Raw genomic sequence first — 16746 nt, forward strand, 5'->3', positions numbered from 1 at the left:
TATGCTTGTGTTGTATGTTTTTTAAATAATGGGGTTTAGATATTTTTAAAATATTAGATTTGTTCTTTGTACATTGTTTTATTATCGTTGTGAGTCACCCCGAGTCTGCGGAGAGGGGCGGCATACAAATCAAATTAATAATAATAAAATAATAAAATAATAATAATAATAATAGTGCCACACATTTGACACCTGCTCTAGATATGCCAAAAACACAGCTCATGTTTCTTTTCTCTATGGCAGTAAGGGCAAACCTTTTTCCGTGAGCCACCTGTGTCTATGGGGAGGGGCGGCATATAAATCCAATAAATCTAATCTATAGGTTCTCCATCACTGCTCTATGGCAATGTTCTGAAGAGGTAAAAGATTATTATTGGAAATATATTAAGATGTTATATAGCACTTGTATTATTATATTTCATTAGCATGTCAAAGCACGCCATCCTTATCTGGCTAATGTCCAAAGCCAATTGTATGCATTAAAGCTATGTATAAATTAAGTTTTCTTTATGACTTGAACTCCATGGATAGGTTCTTGCCATTCTTTTCAAAAATTATTTGCTACTGCCATCCTTTTTCCTAGCAATGAGGGATAAGCAACTAGCCCAAAGTCACCTACTCCCTGCCGAACACAGAACTAGAACTCAAGAGTATCCCAGTTTCTAATGCAGTTAACTTTAATGACTAAGTTAAACTGGCTCTCACTTCTAATTTATCAGATGAATATTGTGTAATATTTTTAAAAGTGTAATCTTGTTTATAGAGAGAGAGAGACAATTATGTTAATCAAGTATTGCCCACAAGATCATATGCTGCAACTTCCTGCCTGTCGGCGACTACTTCAGCTTCAGCTTCAACCACAACAACACAAGAGCACACAACAGATTTAAACTTAATATTAACCGCTCCAAACTTGACTGTAAAAAATATGACTTCAGTAACCTAGTTGTCGAAGCGTGGAACTCATTACCGGACTCCATAGTGTCATCCCCAAACCCCCAACACTTTACCCTTAGATTATCTACGGTTGACCTATCCAGATTCCTAAGAGGTCAGTAAGGGGCGAGTACAAGTGCACTAGAGTGCCTTCCGTCCCCTGTCCTATTGCTCTCCTATACCTTTCTTCTATCCCTATATCTCTTCTTCTATTCTTTCATTGATATGTTCTATTACTATACCTTCTTTTCTATTATTTCTTAGAGAGAGAGAGAGAGAGAGAGAGAGAGAGAGAGAGAGAGAGAGAGAGAGAGAGAGAGAGAGAGAGAGAGAAAGAAAGAAGTTAATTTTGGTAGACAAATTTTCCCAATAGGACATTTTCGTGCCATGTCTAAATTTCCAGAATGCAAACTCTAGCCCTCACATTGTCTCCAAAATGTACTGATGACATCTTGTATGTCTTTCTAAGCACTATATTCAATAGCAGAGGAAAGGAAGAACCAACATGTTTACATTCTTTGTAGAGTTTTGTGTTCCGATGTTGAACAACTTGACTTCTACTACTATACCAAGTCTTCCTCTCATTCCCCTTCATACTGCACTTCATTCCACATTTGCTCTTAGACTAGATAGAAATTTTCTCATCATTTAAACATTTTACAAATGATACTCACACACTGACTATTGTGTGAAGAGCTGATAGTTCTCAAACTTCTAGATTTACACGTTTATGAACATGTAATAATTAATGCCACAAGAAAACACAATATTTATTACCTTCTTTGAGTTCTTGCTTGCAGCAGTCAAATTTTTTATTTGTTTCTTCCTTTGTCATCTCAATGCCATTAAGCTGCATGTGGTTTTTTATTGCATTTTCCTCTTCACTTTCAGCAGAGAGAAAACCAATTTGACTTTCCTTTGGTATAGCTATGAGTGTTAAAAAGCAAAAAGGAATAACAATTATATAATATGTTGATGGGAGAGAAAATAACATAAATGCTAAGGTACATTCCTTTTATAAAGTCTATTACTTAGTTCTCAAGAGACGAGTAGCGGTTAATTGTAGTTAACCATAAGTAATTACATAGATGATTCTCAAATTAAAGAACAGGATATGTGCCTGCAAAATTACTTCTCTTATGTTCATACACAGTAACTATGGGTACAAAAATAACAGCAGTCATTTAGCAAACAGCAAACATCTAGCAATTTTTTAAATGGTATATTTTAAAAAATTAAAGGAAGATAATAAAAAGCTACATAAAATAAAAAGGCTGATAAGACAAAGTGGAAAAAGAACAATATGAATAAAATTTTCTATTATAATAAAATTTGAAATATTTTATTTCATTAATTGTCTAGAATTATTTATTATGCTATCTTAAAATGTAACTAGATAATCCAATAACACTTCAAATGTATTAATATTGATATCTTCACTATTTATAAGTAGAAAAAAATTTTAAAAAGCAAAAGTGTAAGAAAAATGTGTCAAAAATAAAAAAGGTGAAAAAATCCTATAAACTACTTTGTTTAAACTGCCTTCCATTGTACCCATTTATTAATTATATCAATATATTTGTAAAGACTGCAACTGTTTCTAATTACTTTCTTTACGTTTATTATTACCTCTGTAGCATGTAGCAATGCTATGCTTTGGTATTACCTGAGATTTAACACTTGAATAAATAACAATTGCATGTGCTAAATGAAGACCTACATGTACTGTACCTCTCCCTGTCCAAACCTTTAAGAATTAGCATAGAACTATCACAGACAGGGTAATTATAGAATAATTGCAAAATATTCATATCAGCAATTTGTTTTCTTACAATGTTCATCAGGGTGGAGTTGGGGTGACTGAATGAAGTTAAGCATTTACTGGCTGGATGCCCTTCCTGATGCCTACATAGGGTTCACAGCAGATATTTTCTCATTATGCGGAGATAAAAATATCTGCCGCTACCTAGGATGAAACTCACAACCTTCTAATTGGTTGGTGAGAGACCCACCTCTAGGCCACCATGCCACTCATTATCAATACAGTGGTACCTGTACTTAAGAACTTAATTCGTTCCGTAACCAAGTTCTTAAGTAGAAAGGTTTATAAGTAGAAGCAATTTTTTCCACAGGAATCAATGTAAAAGCAAATAATGCATGCAAACCCATTAGGAAAGAAATAAAAGCTCAGACTTTGGGTGGGAGGAGGAGGAAGAAGAGGAGGGGGACAGTCACTGCCAAAGGAAGAAGGTAAGGTACATAAGAACATAAGAAGAGCCATGCTGAATCAGGCCAAAGCCCATCGAGTCCAGCATTCTGTGTCACACAGTGGCGCACCAATTGTCCATGGGGATCTTGAGCAGAAAGAGAAGGCAAAACCCTCCCTTTCCCTTGACCCTCAACAAATGGTACTCAAGAGAATTCTGCCTGTTTCAACCAACATAGAGGCGGTACATGGACATCCGTTTCAATAACCACCGAATCTGTCTAATCCTGCCTTGAAGCTATCAAGGCTGACAGCTATCATGACCTCTTCTGGAAGTGAATTCCATAAACCAACGACCCTCTGGGTGAAGAAATATTTCCCTTGATTTGTCCTCACTTTCTTACCTATGAGCTTTAGGGAGTGTCCCCTTGTCCTAGTATTGTGTGGTAGAAAAAAGAGGGAGGGGAATAAAAAAAATCCAAAACTTTAAGGCTTAAAAAAAAAGAGGGACTCTGAGGCAGGGAGGAGGAGCACGCACCTCCCATACACTTGGCACAAGGCTGCCTCCCATATGCTGCGCCAGAGAAACCCAGGTGGGCGAGAGGGGGGAACATTCCGCTTTGACCGAAAGGTGACGGCTGCTGCTGCTACCTGCTGCCTCTTCCTTCCCATGCTGAAGGGCCCCCCCTCTTCTCTCGCTCACTCGCTTTGTAACCAGCGCCTTTCCTTCACTGTGGTGACTCCTTGGTTTGGCTAAAGCCGAGTTGATTTGGCCAGAGCAAAGCGCCCCCTTTTGGCTTTCCACGCTCAGACGCTCCAGGAGGCAACCTCGCACCGGGTGTGTGGGAGGCAGTGTGGGGGAGTCACCACAGCAAAGTGGTTTATTCCCTCTCCAAGCGCCCAGAGAAAGGAAAACACTCCGTTCGCTCTGGGCTGCCAAAGTCTCCTTAAGCACCACCGAAAGGCTCCTATGGCAGCCCAGAAAAGCCCAAGATGGCTGGGATTAAAGGGGGAATGACAGGAAACTGGCTGAGCCTTTGTGCCGTTCTCAAATTTCCTGGGAAATTTTTCCGGGCTCGAGTTTTTAAGTAGAAAATGGTTCTTAAGAAGTGGCAAAAAAATCTTGAACACCCGGTTCTTATCTAGAAAAGTTCTTAAGTAGCGATGTTTTTAAGTAGAGGTACCACTGTACTTTTAAAAAAATAATGTAATTATTTTAGGCTTCAATTCCACTGAATTTAGCTTTTGTTCTGGTCCCACTCTTTTTCTACTAGCAACACTTCCTTTCAGGTATCTGAGGTAAAACATGGCCTATATCCTACATGCTTGGGGATGAAATAAGATCTATCCTTCAATTGAGTTTTCCTATTGCTGCTTTCTTTCAAGACTCTATGTATATTACTCAGGGAGAGGAAGGGAGAAATGCCACAGATGCAGTAATAAAGACTAACAAAAGTTGCTTCTTTCAACACGTCTAACAATAAGATATCATACAAATTAAATTTATACCATGGACAATTACATTTATTTCTGTAAATCCTTAATTTATGCAACATTACACTTTTAGGCCCAACTGCTAATATCTGCTTTTAACATTAAACATTAGGATATTTTTGTATATGTGTTATAATACAAACAGACCAACAAGATGTGTTAAAACAATGAAAAAATATTCTAACAGGAGCAAATATTTTTACTCACTATTCTTTCTGCGAGGAGATTCACACATTTCACAATAAGGTAGCAATGAATTATTACTGTAAGTGCAAAGACTGCAAGGCCAGGTTACTTCAGAGGCAAATCCTTTTGTTGACTCAGGTAAAAGGATGCATTCCTCCTCCTCCTCCCGAGAAGTTTCTTCTGAAAATGAATTGTTTCTTTTTCTAAACAAACATTTTCTCTTTCCCCTATTAGCAACAAGCTTGGGTGTAGATGGATCTACAAGTCTTGGTCTCTTTGCCTCCCTGCAAATCTCATCTAGATCCTCTGGCTCCTGGGGATCTATGTTTTTGCCACTTTCCAGATCTTTTTCCTCCGACGGTCGAGGAGAATTGGAACTCAAGTATGGAGATGCATTATAACAGGAATCAATTTTTTGCTTTTTCTCCATATCTTGTGTTGGCGAAAAGAAGTGACGAATATCATGTTGCTTCTCCTTTTCAAACTAGGATGGAAGACCCAACAACCATTACTTTGTTTAACACAAAGATGCCCCTTCATTACCTATTACTATCAGTAGTTCTTGTAAGCTACCTTGAGTCCGCGAGAAGGGCGGTCTATAAATCAAATGAATGAATGAATGAATGAATGAATGAATGAATGAATGAATGAATAACCAACCAACCAACCAACCAACCAATTCCTATTTCAATTTCACCATTTTAGAAATAGGCAGTCCTTGACTTATGACTGGTCACTTAACAACTATTCAAAGTTACGACAAACTTGAAAAAAAATTTACGATTGTCCTTGAAGTTACAAATGCCACATAATTACATTTCAGGTGTTTAGCAACTGACTCACATTTATTATCAGTTCATTGTACTGAAGTCACAATTATATTTTGTGATTTTTGCCATTTTCCAGCAAAAAAAAAAATCAATCACATTGATTAAGTTGGATTTAGATTGATAACCAACTGATTCACTTAATGATTGTTGTAAAAATGGTCACAAAATTGAATTAGATCATGTGGTGACTTGACTTATGACATTGACTTGCAACTAATTCCAGGCTCAATTGTGATCATAAGTCTGTAGTTTGAATTTTAACAAGCAATTTGACATATTAAAGAGGGGAAAAAAGTAATATTCTATATTTTAGAATAGAGAAATTCATTAGTATCAACATTCTGTCAACATTATTCTTTTTTTTTAAGTTGGAGTCTTGCATATAGAGTTTTTAAAGCAAATTGGTTTGTTAGATGCCAAATTAAATAGTAAGGTTTTGCATCAGTACTACTTACTCCAGACTTTTAAATAACTTTCACACAACAAACTATTATTACTAATATTTTGACATTTTAAACAAATATCACAAAATGAACTATCAATGCTAATATTTTGACATTTAAACAAAATTCACCAAATGAACTATTCATGTTTTGGCAAGTAAATTTCACAAAATAAACTATTAATACTAATGTTTTGGTCAAATAACATACATTTAACTCATTTTAATCTTTGCTGTGGTTAGAACAATAGGAATCATGTTTATTTCTATGGATTTGGATCCAATTTTGAAACTCAAATGACATTAACTGACTACTTTCTTAAAAAATAATGAGCCGTGTAATTAATTCTGAACCTGCCTTTTGTGATTAGGAAAATAATGCTCGGAAGACAGAGATCTGTCCTGCCAATGGTGATCATTTTTAGATTTCACATTTTGACATTTATATGAAGAATTATTAATGTAGCTTATAATGAAGCTAATGCCCTAGATAATATGCAGAATGCTATTTGAGTAAACCCTGAACCAAAGTATTAAGACAAATTAATTTGATATAATCTCCCATTAAGTTTCTGCAGAAAACGCTAAAACTCCCAACACACTTATCAAAGTCCAAACAGAATTATAATCAGTAGACATAAGCATCTGCTAGAAGCACTGATAATGTCACACTTGTCACAATGCCATTACACAAATAACATATTGTATCTAATTAGAATCATTTGTGCAACATCATGGCATGTGGAATGTCAGCTGCTTCTCCCAAACGTCTAGGTCAGCAAATCCTATAGAAACCATACCTATGGGTTTAAGAAAAAAGAAAACAGTGCTTTAAATATAAAATATATTCCTATGGACATTTCACTCCATTCATAATTCTAAAACAGCATTGCAATAGCTACTATTCATGAAAATAGAATGCTGTGTGAAAGTCAGTTATTATAATAGATCTTAACCAAAATGAGACATATTTGTATATCAAAAACATAGTTTTGGATACCAAATAGGATTTAGATATGTACAGTATATTCTTACATGGGTGAATAAGACCTCATCCTTGATTTCATTTAAGTCTTCATTTGGGGTCCAGGCTTCAGCAAAATTCAAAAAATTCCATTTATCTTTGTCACCTTCAGGTGCCTGTAGCATTTCTTTCTTGCCATTTAATGTGGTACCTGTCACTTTGGCCTAAATAGTAAATAAAACATTTTTAAAAAAAAAAACAACCCCACAATATTATTTGTCTATGCATACCCAACTTATAATAAGCATTTAAGATGGCAAGCAAAACAGAGAACAAAACACTTAGAAATAGACGTGTAGTAAAGTTAAGCTTTATTGGAAAATGATAGAAAGAATAATAAAAGAAATAGTAAAACAGGAGATAGAAATAACCCCGGAATTTTATTTACTGGGCATAACTAATCAGAAATATAAGAAAGAAATTTTACACCTAGTTATTCATATTTTGACCACGGCCAGGATAATATACGCCCAAAATTGGAAAGGGGAAAATATCCCCAAGGAAGAGGAAGTTATTAAGAAAATATTAGACTGCACTGAAATGGATATGATGACAAGACGGTTAAAAGATCAAGAAGAAACAGAATTTTATGAGATATGGAACAAAGTGTATATATGGATAAACAAGAAGAAATATTAAAAGTTAAAAAAAAATAACAGAATTGTATTAGCAGAAATATGATTTAAGAGTTATGTTAGAATTAGCAGGGATATGATTTAAGAGTTATGTTAGAATTAGCAGAAATATGATTTAAGAGTTATGTTAGAATTAGCAGGGATATGATTTAAGAGTTATGTTAGAATTAGTTTATGTATGAAGATTTATTACATAAGGCAAAACAAATTTCTTCTTTTCGTTTAAAGTAATAAGTTGATTTTAAGTATTTTTTGAATGTATTCTTTTTTCTGCATTGAAATTTTACTTCTAGAATAAGCGGGGAAGATACAACCCCATTTCTATGTTAAATGTATGTTTGTCAGTTTTGTTTATTTTAAGAAAATTAATAAAATACATTGAAAAAAAGAAAAGAAATAGAAATTAAAAGTCTGGTTCCTCCCTGTCAAAATCAAAATGCACTTATGAAGTCACAGGGACATAATTAACATCCACTTCAAATGCCCAACTTTCCCTAAAAAGAGATGAGAAAGTTTGACTGTATTCGTTTGACACTGCCAAACGATAAAAAGTGCCAAACACCAAGAAAGATCTGCCATTTCTCAAAATATATCATCCAAAATTATTTACAGTTCTCAGAATCAAAACTGTCTAGTTTCTATTTTAATCACCTTCCAAAGAACCTGGAGAGTCTGCCTCTAAGAGCATACAATTCAATATTATCTTTTTAATAATTAAGGAACAATTATTCCTTATTTCTACTTCCCAGCAGCCTCTAAGAGAGGCTTTACAAGCAATTACAAACTTACCCTAGCCTAATGTTAATGTATGAAACTTCTCTCATATTAAATCTTAAGTATGTGACCACGGCTCTAATAACTTCCCCCTGCATTATTTACCATGCTCTGCAATAAATTATGGAGAACATGAAAACTTGCATATTATTTTGTGACCTCCGAGTTGCACTAATAAAAATTTTGTTTCAGTACAGAATCTGCAGAGATGACAGATAGAGCATCCCAAATAATCTGACAGTCCGTGAATTCTATAGCTCAACAAATTCTTTTTTTCATTCCAAGGGTCTTGATTTCAGGCCTCTAATGTCAGATTAAGATAAATGAAGACAAAACATGGAACATTTCCAAGGGTAAAGGCTGCTTATTATTGTCTGACTGCATCTTCCAAGCTCTAATTACCTACATAAATATTTCCTCTGTTTCACTATCTTCATGCTTTCATAACTGAGACACTTCTGATTTCTAAAGTATGGGTCTAGAGCAGTGGTGGGTTTCTACCAGTGTGATCTAGGGCGCCGCTCTGGTAGTAGTCTGCCAATTGTGCAATTTTGGCGCAACACCTCCGGTCTGTCTGTGCCAGTCTGTGCATGCTGCTATGTTTTTAATATAATTTCCCGTGATTTTTGGCTCTCTGAGAATGTGCAGAAGGAAAATCATCCCTCGGTGCATGCGCAGAAGCAAAACCGCGCTAAGGCACGTGTGCAAAACATTGCAATGCATATGCAGCGCACTGTAGGAAAAGATAAGCAACCCCTCCCGGTCCAGAGGTTTCTAAGTAAATTTTGTAGCTAAGAAACTTATACATTCCATTATGTTTTAGTTGTTTTTTCAGATATATAATATTCTTCTTAAGAATCAAAGCCAAGTAAAACTCGATAGAAAAAAAGATGGGGTGAAAAAAGGACCGGCACAGAATGTACAGGTAGTCCTCAATTTACAACCACTATTGAGTCTAAAAGTTATGCTAAGCGAGAAATTTCTTAAGTGAGTTTTGCCCCCATTTTACAATTTTGCTCACCACATTTGTTAAGTGAGCCTCTGCAGTTCTTAAACTAGTAACACACTTGTTAAGTGAATCTGATTATTGCAACCGTCATAAATGTGAGTCATTTGTCAAGCATCCGAATGGAATCCCAGGACCATGGGGATGCTGCAATGGTCATAAGTGTGAATAATAGTCATGTTGCCTTTTAAAGTGTCATTTTAACTTTGAATGATCACTAAGGAACTGTTGTAAATCGAGGACTAATACAGTACAAAATCTGTAGCAGCCGGGACCTCCAATATTTAATCATACCTTGCGATTCAACATTGCCCACATTACAGAGTCTAACGTTCCATTTGCAATAAGATAATGGATATTCACGGAGTTACTTTGTCCTATCCGATGAGCTCTGTCTTCCGCTTGTTTTATATGTCCAGGGTCCCAATATAGTTCAGCAAAAACAACATGAGTGGCAGCGGTGAAGGTTAAACCCTAAACATAACGAGGAAATTAATCAAACAGGGAGCAATCATTGCATTTTGCAAGCTTACAGTCTCTTATAGAAATTTCGGCGAGTGTTTAGTGTTGAAACTATAGAATATCATTCCTCTTTATCTTGGTTCACAAAATTTTGTCTTCTATGTAAAAAAATTGCTCAAACAAGACCTAACAAGTTGGGGAAAAGGCATTTACAGTTGGAACTCTTATTTGACATCTCATTCTGTCCAAGGGTGGGTTCCACTTACGTTTTGTTACGCGCATGTGTGTCCCTTACTGCAATTTCACTTCCATACATGCTCCTTTTTTCACAACAGAAAACGAGAAGCCATACAAACAACGAAAAGAATCACCTTTTTTTTTAAAAAAAAGATAGTGGCGTGGATGGACTGGCACAGATAGAACTGGATCCGTGACGCCAAAATTTCATCGCCAGCAGGTCACTAACAGTTCAGGTGATCTGGTCCGAACTGGGAGGAACCCACCCCTGATTCTATATCTCTCCATTTACTGAAATAGCGTTGCTAATTTTCCCCCCTCAGTAAACAAAGCTTTTTTCTCTGATGCTCCTTCCTAAATATCCCATAAGAAATTGCATTATTTAAAAAAATTATGGAATGTGCAGAATTAGATAAGATGACAAAACTTTTGAATAACCAAACTGAAACAGAATTTTATAAAATATGGGACAAAGTATATAAATGGTGGGACTTTAAAAATGGTGGGAAAATTACGGTAAATAAGTAAGAATTTATAATTATTTGACTATATTAATTTGAATATTAATTGTATGCATATATGAGAGAACATTTAGAAATAAATATGACAGGGTTTTCTTTTTTAAGTTGTACCAAATAAGTGAATTTTAAAAAAATTTATAACAAGATAATGATATATAGAATGTAATAGTTTAAAAAATATATAAATATAGAATATTTTTTGTAATATTATAAATTTTGGAGTGTTATTTTTTATATCTTAATATTAGTTTAAGTATTTGATATTTTTATAGATAAGAAAATTAATTAACATAAAGAATACAGAGTTAAATCTAACAAGAACGTAGCATATGTGAGTTATATTTCTGTATTGATCTGATTATAGTTGGGGGGTTTTTTTGTATTAGTTAGACTTCTGCGATAAGCGGAGCAATGGTAGCTCCTTAAATGTTAAATGTTGTTTGTTTTTGTTTGTCTAATGAAAAATAATAAAAAAATATTAAAAGAAAGAAAGAAATTGCATTATATAGATAAACATACTAATTCATAAATGATGGTGCTCCTATGTATTTTGCAAATAACATTAGTTGTCTGGATCAGCTCTGCATTATGTTGTTGATTTGAGCTCCAAGCTTAGCAATTTGGTTGCAAACGTTTCGTCCCCATTCAAGGAGACATCTTCAGGGCATGCAAAAGGAGCACACTGCCCTACAAAACATGTTATTGACACTCATGGCTAACAAACCCCACAGCAACGAACAAGCCTGGATCAAGAACCTATCCAATCGACAGAGCAATGAAGATGACTCCTCAAATGGGAACCAAATTGCCAAGATCGGAGCTCAAACCAACAACATAACTACCAACCTGAGCTATTAATATTCAAAGATACATTATACGATTGACAAAAACCTATTAACTGGAATAGAAAAAGAGAAAAGTAAGAAAAAGATGAATTCTTTAAAATTCAGCTAAATTCTTTAAAATAAATTAACATTTATTCTATAATAGTAGACATAGGAAACATTTATTCTATAATAGTAGAAAAATAAATTGTTAAATCTTTACACACAAATATGAACAAAAGTAAGTGACAATGCAAACGTATTCTAGTAGCCGAGGTCCACACTATAATTTTTCAATATATCTGAATTTTTGGTATGATAATATCCCTACATGGAATTGCATTTCTTTTTTGAGGAAGTGCTGATTGGTTTCACAATCATTTGGCTTTATTTTAGCCTCCCCAAATGGAGGCAACAGCAGTTATCTGGTTATTAGTGACTAATTTTCAGAAGTTGTTAGTTTACTCTTACTATGTGTAATACATAGTAAGGAAAAAAGTTAAAGAATTTTTGCAAAACTTTTGCAATGTGTCAATTTTGACATCTGTCATTTGCTAAGCCGATAAATGGCTGCAGAAATTTGCTTAAAAAGAAACAAGAGTTAGAAATTCTGAATCCTGAACTTTCCTTCTGCAATTGGAATTGTTCCTATTTATTTAGGACCATTTTGACCAGTTAAGGCAGGTGTCGGCAATCCGTGGCTCGCTCTTTGGGCCCTCTGTTCCCTGTCCCATCACTGGCTGGCCCCTCCCCTCCCTGTCACTCATCGCTTGGCCTGAGAAGGTAATGGTGAGGGTGGGACATGGAGAAGTAATTGAGGGTGATTCTCTGGCGCCTCACCCTGGCTGGAGTTTCTTCCAGCCCTTCTTGCTTGGGGAGACACGCAACCTGCTCCCTGCCCTGACTTGGCAACGCCGGTGGGGTGGGAATGGGATCTGGGGATGACGGAAAGGGTATGGGCCCACAGCGCCCAGCTATGGTTTTAAAAAGCTCAGGGCAGCAGGAATAGGGGGCTGGCCCACCGAACCTCGTATGACCACGCTGCAGTTCAGGAAAGCCGAGGCGAGACCAAGCTAGTGAGCTTTCCTTGGGGCTCTTCGCTACTCCTTTTCTTTCTTCTTTTTGGAAAACCGGGCTGGCTCAGGAACGAGTGTGAACTCCAGCAGAGGCTTCCCTTCAGGCACCCCTCCTCCTCCTCGTGACCCCCTGCCCAGCTGTGACAGGGCCAGGAGTGTGCACATGAGGAACCCCTCCTCAAGTAAGTGGCCACCTGCGTTCCTTTGCTGCGCTTTGGCCGATACAGAGAGGGGGGAGAGAGACAGATACAGAGAAAGAAAGCGATACAGAGAGAGGGGGAGAGAGAGATACAGAGAGAGGTGAAGAGAGAGATACAGAGAGAGGGAGGAGAAACAGAGAGGGGTAAAGATAGAGGGAGAGGAGGAAAGACAGATACGGAGAGAGACATAGAGAGAGGTAGGGAGAGAGAGAGAGAGAAAGAGAGAGAGAAAGAGAAAGAAGTGTTTTGTGGTTCCTGGTTCTCTGCCCTAATGACTGGCTAGGTAGGCATGGCTAGGGGATCACGTGACTGGCAATGAGTGACATTGAGGTGGCAACGCACACCTAGGTTTTATGGCTCCCCGAGTTTTTTTTCTTGTGAGAAATGGGCCCAAATGGCTCTTTCAGTGTTTAAGGTTGCAGATCCCTGAGCTAAGGTTTAGATTAACGGGGGTGGGTGGTGGGGTGAATTTGAGTTCCCCTTCTCTTTATACTCCACACCCAACACCATTGTGGGTCTGGCAAATATTATCTTTTTTTCTGGCTATGTGTAGAAATCCAGACTTATCCAAACTTATTCAGCCTAAAAACATTTAAAGTATCTTCCCATAGTACTGAATTTGAAAATGATTTCATCAGTGTTCTATATCAGGGAATCATTTTAAGATGCATTTAAGTGATATACTTAGTAAGGTTAAATCTATGCAAATGTCTTAGGAAATATAAGCCTACAATCCTAAAACAAAAGGATGGGGCTATATTGCATTTGCTTCTTAGAGGTACATTGATATGCATAATAATGACGAACATACTTTGTACAACAGTCAATTAAGAAGAATTAATTCACAATCTATGCAAGCAGCTTTACTTAGACAGGTGCTTACAGATCGGGTGCAGACCTTGTGATGTTCTATCAGTTCACAGAAACAGTTTTTATCTCCAAGCTTTTGCTTTATATTTGAACAAACAGAAGGTTTCACACGTGTGTGCAGGCAGGCAGAGAGAGAGGGAGATAGAAGAAGGGGAGAGAAAGAGGGGGAGAGAGAGAGCACGAGTGGGAGAGAGGGGGGCGGGGGGAGAGATTGAGAGATTTTAAGTAATTACCTGGCCAGCAGCCTGAATGCTTAAAACAGCCACTCTGGTATCTGGGTCTTTTTGGAACTGATTTACAAGATTTATTCGTTCTGCCGAGGGCACGCTGCCATCAATCCGAATATAACGAACCTGTGCCATATAAAGTAACACAAACAGTCACCTAGAGATAAATTGGAGAGAATCCTGGGGTTTTGACAAGAAAAAAAATTTGACAACAGGGAAACAAACACACTATCAAGATTATTGATTTCCACGCAGACCAATCACAATTAAGGTAGCGGATGCAATTGGTTCCACCCCAAAAGAGCAGCAGCTTTGGACATGCCCTTTTTGCTTTAAAGATATGATAACATTTCCAGGAATATAGGTCCCTGGATTGAAAAGATAACAATTTTTAGGTCAACAGAGAAGGTGGCTCTAGTCTTCCACGGAAAGAACAAGTGTAAATGTCTGTGGGTCAGTGTGCTTCCGCTTTGCTGAAGTCCAGATAGGCAATATTTGGCACCACCTTCATCCAACACCTTTGTGGAATAGTCAAAGAAATCAATGAGATAAGTCTGACATGATTTGCCCTCAGTAAAGTCATGCTGGTTTGGGTCCAATAAGTTATTGGTTTTTAGGTGAGTAGAGTCTCCATCATTTTAACTATACTGTAACTAATGTCAAGCTAACTGGCCTTTAATTACTAGCTTCTTCTCTACTGCCCTTCTTGTGGATAGGCACAACACTGACCATTCTCCAATCATCAGGAGCATCTCCTGTTAAAAGGGATCTGCACCAACTCAGAAAGCTCAAACTGCTCAAGGAGCTGCTGATTCAGTTCTACAGAGGAATTACTGAGTCTGTCATTTGCATCTCTACAACTGTCTCTTTCGGTTCTGCAACCTAACAAGACAGACACAGATTTCAGAGGATAATTAGAACTGCAGAAAAAACAATTGCTACCAACTTGCCTTCCATTGAGGACCTGTATACTGCACGAGTAAAAAAAGAGGGCTATGAAAATATTTACAGGCATCTCATTCTGGACACAAACTGCTTCAACTCCTACCCTCAAAATGATGCTACAGAACACTGCAAGCCAGAACAACAAGACACAAGGACAGTTTTTTCCCCAACCACCATCAGTCCGTTAAACAAATAAGTCCCTCAACAATGTCAAACTATTTACTAAGTCAGCACTACAATTAATCTTCTCATCATTCCCATCACCCATCTCCTCCCACAAATGACTGTGACTGTAACTTTGTTGCTTGTATCCTTACAATTTATACTGACTGGTTCCTAATATGATCTGATTGCTTATTTGTACCCCATGATTATCATTAAGTGCTGTACCTTATGATTCTTGAATGTATCTTTTTCTTTTATGTACACTGAGAGCATATGCACCAAGACAAATTCCTTGTGTGTCCAATCACACTTAGCAAATAACATTCTAATCTATTCTATTCTATTCTATTGATACTGGATTTGTCAGCCAGAGAGAGTCAATTCTCCACATTCTATCCTTAGCATGATGGGTTGGAGTGAACTTCCATCACTCACCTCAGCTTCTGCCAATTTAGAAATTCGAAAGCATGCAAATGCAAATATGTACCACTCTGGTGGAATTAATAGTGGGTGCAAGAAACCAGCGAGCTGAATGACCTGAATGCGAAGCTAACACCAGCAGAGAAATAGCCCCAGATGTTGCTGGCCCTCCAACAGAATTCTGTTAGCTGCTTTGTGTGTGGAGTTAGTTTGCCCCCTGTGGTGGCTCATGGTGGATAGCACATGAACATGAATTGAACAAACCAGCAATCTTAGGCAGCCACCTTCACCTCTGTAATAACATTGTAGATTCCTGGCTTTCATGTACCAATGCCACAAAGTAAATGATAGTATAATGGACCTTGTAAGTTTCCTACTCTCCAGTGATATTATGGGGCTGTCTTTAAAAATGATTCAGAAACTTTAAATGGCACAACATGCAGCTGTTTAAATATCAGAAGAGCAAGTAGATCAATCCATTGTAGAGTATATCCATTGTAAGATAAAATACAGGAAATAGTATAAGGGCAGACTAGCTGGACCATGAGGTCTTTTCCTGCAGTCAGTCTTCTATGTTTCTATGTTTCTAGAGCAAGTAATACCTCTACTGAACCCCTAGCCTTAACATTAAAATATTAATGTATAGTCAAATTGATACAATAAAAAACATTTGGAGAATTTAGAATCATGTTATGTTATCTGAAGTTGCAACATCAGTTTCAATACATTTCAAATATTGAAGGACCATGCAAATCAACAGGGTAGTATCTATAAACATAATTACGTAACATGTACAAATCATAAACAAAACAAGAAAACGCAGCCAAATTGCTTGAAAATCCTCTTTCTTGCTCCATGTCAAGAACAGCCACCTTAAAAAGTTAAACTCACCAGCACTTTTGACATTACTATTATAAATATTGTATGGGAGAACAGTTAAACCTATCCTGTACAAACCCAAAGAAGAGGGCCTTGCTGACAATGACCAAGTTCAGAAATTTGGGGAAATAAATGTCTTAAATTTTCCTTCCACAACAATTTATTCTGCATAAAAAATTGCAACAAATTCAGGTCTATGTGCCGCTTATCTCTACTATTTAAAAATAAATTTCTTTTTTGTTTAATAAAATACCTAAAAACACAGACACAGAGAAAATTCCTTTATTTTCTTTTGCAATTAAAATTACGGATCACTTGAAAAGCAAAAATTGTATTCAGTAGAAAACAACCACCAAGGTTTATTCAAATTTATCTTAACATCTTGGA

General features: G+C 36.7%; 1 protein-coding gene across 2 annotated transcripts in view; it reads right to left on the reverse strand.

The window, feature by feature from the left end:
* Nucleotides 1-16746, reverse strand: part of ZRANB3 (zinc finger RANBP2-type containing 3) — an 81632-nt gene that overhangs the window by 13682 nt on the left and 51204 nt on the right. For both annotated transcript variants that reach the window (XM_070731273.1, XM_070731281.1), the window contains exons 10-14: nucleotides 13957-14076; nucleotides 9828-10007; nucleotides 7130-7282; nucleotides 4844-5306; nucleotides 1714-1863 (exon numbers count right to left, since the gene is read on the reverse strand). In XM_070731273.1, the coding sequence (XP_070587374.1) occupies nucleotides 1714-1863; nucleotides 4844-5306; nucleotides 7130-7282; nucleotides 9828-10007; nucleotides 13957-14076 (1066 nt within the window). The remainder of the gene's footprint in view (nucleotides 1-1713; nucleotides 1864-4843; nucleotides 5307-7129; nucleotides 7283-9827; nucleotides 10008-13956; nucleotides 14077-16746) is intronic.

Source organism: Erythrolamprus reginae, chromosome 1 (assembly GCF_031021105.1).
Source record: "Erythrolamprus reginae isolate rEryReg1 chromosome 1, rEryReg1.hap1, whole genome shotgun sequence".
Classification (NCBI taxonomy): domain Eukaryota; kingdom Metazoa; phylum Chordata; class Lepidosauria; order Squamata; family Dipsadidae; genus Erythrolamprus; species Erythrolamprus reginae.